The sequence below is a fragment of the Camellia sinensis genome, chromosome 1 (assembly GCF_055761805.1).
Source record: "Camellia sinensis isolate YWXY chromosome 1, ASM5576180v1, whole genome shotgun sequence".
NCBI lineage: Eukaryota > Viridiplantae > Streptophyta > Magnoliopsida > Ericales > Theaceae > Camellia > Camellia sinensis.
Window position 1 is genome coordinate 125,867,858 of NC_138961.1, and position 6,374 is coordinate 125,874,231.

A 6,374-nucleotide genomic window follows, 5' to 3' on the forward strand; every position below is an offset into this window, starting at 1 on the left:
AAAAATTAATTTCAAGCATATTAAAGTTACCTTACAATTTTAACTCAAACTACTTACTTGGCTCATATTAAAATAAAAATTACGATTATTGGATCGAGTTAATTTTTTTATGAATAATATATTATATACGGATGACTTACAAAAATAAATTATTTAGATTATCAGAAAGGGTTCGTGGTGAATCCCACGGACCCTAAAATTCCCTCAAGTGGAGATTTAAACTCGAGAGAAACCCAACCCAATAAAAATTAAATGATAGTAGGGTTTTTTATTAGCCGGTCCTACCTTTTACACTTATTCCCCTCTTAGTCCTGAGTTTTGCTCTAGTGCACCAACAGGTCCTGAGCCTTTTTTTTTGTACCGTTTTACCCCTCCCCTGTTTTGGCGCGTTTCTGTTTGGATTTTCCATCAAAATAGTGTTTGTGATTTGGATTTCTGTGGAACTTCACGATTTGCTACTGTATTATTGTGGAGCTTCGTGATTTCTGATTTCGCATTTGGTGTATCTTCGTGATTTGTGATTTGCGATTGCGTGCTTGGTGATTCTTCCTATTTGCGATTTCGCGTTTGGTGTATAGTTACATTTTCTAATTTGCGATGTTGTGGAGTTAGGTCGACTAGTATGTCTGATTTTGATTTCAATTTCAATGTTTTGGTTCTTTTTAGTTTGAGTTGGTGATTTTGATTTTGTGGTGATATTGTTGTTACTCTGTTATTTCTGTTGCGATTGAATTTGTGTTTTGATCATGATATTGAAAGGTTTGAGATATGTATATGTTGATTGAATTTTAGATTTTTATTTTTTTTTTGGTTACGAAATTGTGTTGATTGAACATAGGTGTTGTTGGATTAACTTTTTCAACAGTGATAAATTTATGAGTGTGTATGGGAATAGGAGATGAAAAGGTTGCATAATGTAATGGTAAGATTCAAATCGAGTTACCATGTCTAATAAGTGTAAGCCTTATTCACTGTTCTTGGTCTTTGGTGGTGTTAACTGTTAAAGTTATCAGTGTTGGTTTTTGGATGTGTTTGAGTTGGTTGATAATTTTATCACTATATTTGATTTTGTTTTAGGGTGTTTGAGTTGTTTGCTGAAATATAATTGTTGTTTGTTGCAAGATTTATAGTGATGGAGAATTGTTTGTTTCTTATGTGCAAGTTTAGAGGTGTGACATTGGTTATCAAGTATAATGATGGATTTAATTTCAACGATTTAGTATCTAAATTGTGTGCAAAGTGGAGTGAGTTAGTTGGTAGTTCTTTGAATATAGCCTATTCAATGCCTGGACATTCTTGTTGTGGTCTACAAAGTGAAGAGGATTTGGAGGTTATGGTTGGACTAGCACTTTCTTGTGATATTCATCATATTGATGTTTTTGTAAAGTGTTGTTCTTTGGGTGAAGGTTATATGATTTGTGATGGTGAAGCTAGTAGTAGTAGTAGTAGTAGTGTTGTTTGTGAAACTGATTTTTTGCCTTCATTTTATTCAAATCAACGGAAACCTTTGCTCTCTGATGGGTGGGTTAATTATATGAAAGGAGTGGGACAAAGGTTTGCTCAAGGAGTTGTTGAATTTCGAGATGCGTTGTCAAAGTATTCTATTCATTCCGGTTTTAATTTTGATTTCGTTAAAAATGATAAGAATCGTGTCACTGTTCATTGTAAGAGAAGGGCTAATTTGGGATGTTTATGGAGCGCGCATGCTAGAGTGGAAAATTATAGTAAAGCTTTTGTTATTAAACAATTTGATGATGTTCATACTTGTGGATCTTATTTTCGTACAATTAAACATGCTAGGATGACTTCAAGTATGATTGGTGGGCTAATTTCAAGTGATATTCGTAATAAGGCTTTGACATCAGTCAGTGAGGTGGTTTGTGATTTCAAGGACTATTATAGAACAAAAGTTTCTTATCGGCGAGCTTGGATGGGTGTTGAAAAAGCAAGGGGTCTTGTTTTTGGTGACTATTCATCATCACTTGACGATCTTCGTTGGTATGTTGATGCCGCTAATGCTTGCAATCGGGGGAGTGTTTTTGATATGGAATTTGATATTGATAGTAAAGGAAGACATTTCAAATGCTTGTTTTTCGCTTTTGAGGCATGTATTCATGGTTTCAAGTATTGTAAGCCTGTGTTGATGCTTGATGGAACTTTCATGAAAGGAGGACAGAAAGGTTATTTATTGGCTGCTACGGCAAAAGATGGTAACCAAGGTATATTTTGTGTCTATCTGTTATTATTATTGATATAGTGATAATTCTATCATTTTTGTTACGGGAGAGTGCTGATTATTGAGTATGGTCAATCTATTAGTGATAAATTTATGCTATATACTTTTGTTAAATTTTTATATTTATACAGTGATAAATTTATCTATGGCTGGTGCTATATGTTATATATTTTGTGTTTTGATTTTCTTTTTGTAATTTTTTTATTTGTTATTGATAACGTGTATATATATTTTCTTTGTAGGTTTATATCCGTTATGTTTTACTATTGTTGATAGTGAAAGTTATGACAGTTGGCATTGGTTCTTGTCAAAGTTATTAGGTATTTTGACTCCGGGGAGAGATATTGCGTTTGTTACTGATCGACAAGGAGGTTTGCTGAAAGCTTTAGCGAAGGTCTTTCCGTTTTCTTCTCATTCTTCTTGTCTAATGCATTTGAAGACAAACTTGAAGACTTATTTGTCAGTGAAGAGTCGTGAATCTAAAGAGTATTTGCTTACTCTTTTTAGTAGATGTGCATATGCTCCTACTATTGAGTTGTTTAATGAGCTATTTGAAGAATTTAAGGGTCGTTGTGGTCGTAGTGTTGAGAAGTTTCTTGAGAATTTGCCTAATGAGTGTTGGCGTAACCCTTATTTTCAAGGCAAGAGTTATGGTGAAATGTGCACAAATGGTGCGAAATCTTTTAATTCATGGATTAGGGATGAACGCCATTTATTTTCAACTAGTCTTGTTGATGCTATACGGGTGAAACTAATAGAGCAATTTTCAAGAAGGAGAGAAGTTGGGAAAAAGTGGAATCGCATTGTTTGTCCTTTTGCAGAGAAAAAGTTGGAAGAAGCTTTTAATGATACAAAAGCATGGATAGTTAAGAAATGTAGCGATGACATTTATGAAATCCAATTGGATCATTCAGTTATGGTTGATATTGGGAAACGTTGTTGTTCTTGTCGATTGTGGGAAATTGATTCTTTTCCTTGCAAACATGGTTTTTGTGTTATAAAGAGGAGTGGGAAGGAATTGATTTGCTTTCTTGATGATTACTACCGTGTTTGTAGTTATTGTGATTCTTATTCACATTCTATCTATCCAGTTCCTAGTATGTGGAAGCCAAATATAGTTGTTGATGATGATGCTGTTTTACCTCCTTTTTGTAAGAGACCAGCTAGATGTCCAAGAACAGAGAGAATACCTTCTAAGGGTGAAATCAAGAGAATTAGGTGCAGTAGGTGTGGAAAGATAGGAACTAATAATCGGAAGACATGTAAAGAAGCTTTGTTTTAGTTGTATTGATTTTAATTGAATTACTTTGTTGAGAGTTGAGAGGTGTTACTTGCATTGAATGATTGAGTATTTTTGAAAAGATGTATCATTTTGATACTCGCATTGAATGATTGAGGAATTTGTTGAACATAAATTATATTTTTTGCTGATATTTTTACAGGGTTAAGTTTCACAGATTTATATTATTTGATTTGGGTTAAATGTAGCTACTGTTTTTGGTGTTTTATAAAGTGATAAATTTATAACTGGTTGGTTTAGACAAGTTGATGGATTATTTTTTTGTAAGAATGATAAATTTACCATTAATGTAGTTCTTGAATTTTGTTATTTTGAAGAATGATAAATTTATCACTTATTGTGTGGGAAGAGTTGATAGTTTATTACATTTTATGTCAGTGGTTGATAAATTTATCACTGTTATATCCAAGCAAATGTTCTTTTCTACAGTGATAAATTTATCATTGTCTGGAGTTATGTAGTTTTCCCAGGAAAAATTTCCACAATACAAAGGTGTAGATCAAATCTCTAGAATACATAATTGCATATCTGCTGTGTTAACTGCTTTAAAAAGCAAAAAATTTTAGATCAACTACCATGTTTATCTGGTTTAGCAACAAGTTCTCAGTCTGCATACTATTTTGTTTAACTGAAGTATCAAATGGTTTTGATTATTCAGAAATCACCAAGGATGGCATGTTCTTACATTCATTCTCAAAGTTGGGAATATCTACAAATTGTAACAGTATTTTAATTTCCAATTTGGACAATGTAATAGTGCTTGTGTTTTAATTTTCAATTAGGTAAATTTTTTATTATTTTTTATAGTGTTTTATTTACTTGAATTGGGGAAAAAGAATGAGAGAGAGAAAGAGAGAGCCGCTGGTTTTTTTATTTGAACAGTGGTAAATTATCAATGTTCACAGTGATAAATTTGTTGAAACAGTGATAAATTTATCAGGGTAAACAAAACACTATAAAATAATAAATTTATCAGTATAGTGACTCCAAACCTGTTATTAACCTTTAAATTCAATACAAATACTCTGATTAGAATCAATATTTTGAATGAAATTTGGATAACAAGACTGATATCAAAAGCCAGATCTGGTAACGATATGGGTAAAAAAGACTGAATGTTTCATTGAAGCAAATTTGAGATTGTAACAACCAAGCATTGTTCATAACTTTGACATTATAACAACCAAGCACTGTTCATAACTTTGACATTGTAACAACCAAGCATTGTTATATTCATTGGAGGAAAGTGTAGACGTCCCCGAACGTCCCGGGAAAATCCCGTTTTGTTCATTGGGCTTACTACAGTTCGGACTCAATGTCACAGTTCTGAATCTAATCTCACAAAGTGCAATGCAAGATCGATAAATCACCAAAGAGTCCAAATCTGGCAAATCGTTTTAAAAAATTGATTTTTAGAAAGAAGTGTCAAACATGGACTGCTTTGCCAGATACAGAGTCGCCATCTAAATGTTTTTATTTTGGGAAATTTAGGAAATCCTGACTCGTGCCTAAGGCCACGTGTCCGTCATCACCGAAGTTGCCTCGACTTGGGAACTTGGGTACGATTGGAGAAGGTCATTTCATGAGCACCGCCGCTCGCCTGATCAAAGATCGGCCACTACTAAGCATGATATCTTGTTTTTGAAAACACATGTGCTCTTATTCCTGTTATTAACCTAGAATTACTATGTGATGCGCATAGCTTACAAGTATAGACTAGATTGCCTAAGTTGGAACAAAGCATCGCATATCCGTTTGTTTTGAAAATAGATTGAAGTTTGCTACTCGCAAGTAGGCTAAAACACGGGTTTCGACGAATTATTGCAATTCAAGCAACCTAACCTTCACCCACAGGCATTCAGGCAGTTATATCACATAAGCACATAGTCTCATGGTAAGCATGCTATCATGGCAGTCACTCACACGGATGCAAGGATGCTTAAGCATAAACACTTACCGAGTACTCCGAGCCAAAGAAAGAAGCTAATTAGAAAATATGCATGAATCCTAACTATACTGAGATGCCTAATGCAACACATGCAAGAATGCAACTAAGATAGGCTCGGCTATTCTAAGATGGCATATGAGATGCTACAGGTAACATGTATTCAACTTGGAATTGAAATACGATGCAATTAGTATGATGCGCTGAGCCCGGTGCATGCAAAACAGATGAATGGATGCAAACATACGAGCATAAGGATGCTAATTGAAATGTGCCCTAAAACTAACCATCATAAGCTGGTAAATGAAAGGGAGAAAGACGTGGGGTTGGAAGACATACATCACACACACGCACACTTATTACAACATTGCCCTCTCTTGGAGAGTCCGAATAAATAATACAGAATCGAATTAACTAATTATTACACAACACTAGCTAAGTAACAAATTAACTAAACTAGCATGCAAACTATGTAAAATGGGCTACCTCAGCTCTGCTTTGAATGATAAAGGACGCATGCATGCTCGAGTCGCCTTGTCAGGAAATCCATCGCGATGCCCCGGCTCGCCTTTGTTTGCAATTGATTTCAGAAACTTGCACGAAGCTCCAAGGAGATGAAACTCTACCCTGGGAATCTAAGGGGAGGCTGCCGACCAGCTATAGGCATTAGAGACCACCTACCGACCACCCTTGGTGGTGAAAATCAGAAAAGATGGTCGGCCTGCCAGAAAACCTAGTCGGCCGACCAGTTTCTTCTCCTGGTTTCTGCTTTTTCTGCAACAAAGGCAAGAGAGAGAGAAAGCAATGTATTTGCAACACATGTGTGCACGACCACTCTCCCCATCATTGCATAAGCTCTAGAGAGTGTAGTCCTTGATCCTTGGGCCACCAAT

The 6,374-nt window shown here is 35.0% G+C and overlaps 1 protein-coding gene across 1 annotated transcript; it reads left to right on the forward strand.

The window, feature by feature from the left end:
- The first annotated feature begins 1,132 nt into the window (after window positions 1-1,132).
- On the forward strand, window positions 1,133-3,518 carry LOC114295311 (uncharacterized). Its single transcript, XM_028239542.2, has 3 exons — window positions 1,133-1,406; window positions 1,542-2,219; window positions 2,479-3,518. The coding sequence occupies exons 1-3, from the start codon at window positions 1,133-1,135 to the stop codon at window positions 3,516-3,518; spliced, it is 1,992 nt and encodes a 663-aa protein (XP_028095343.2).
- Window positions 3,519-6,374: the final 2,856 nt, after the last annotated feature.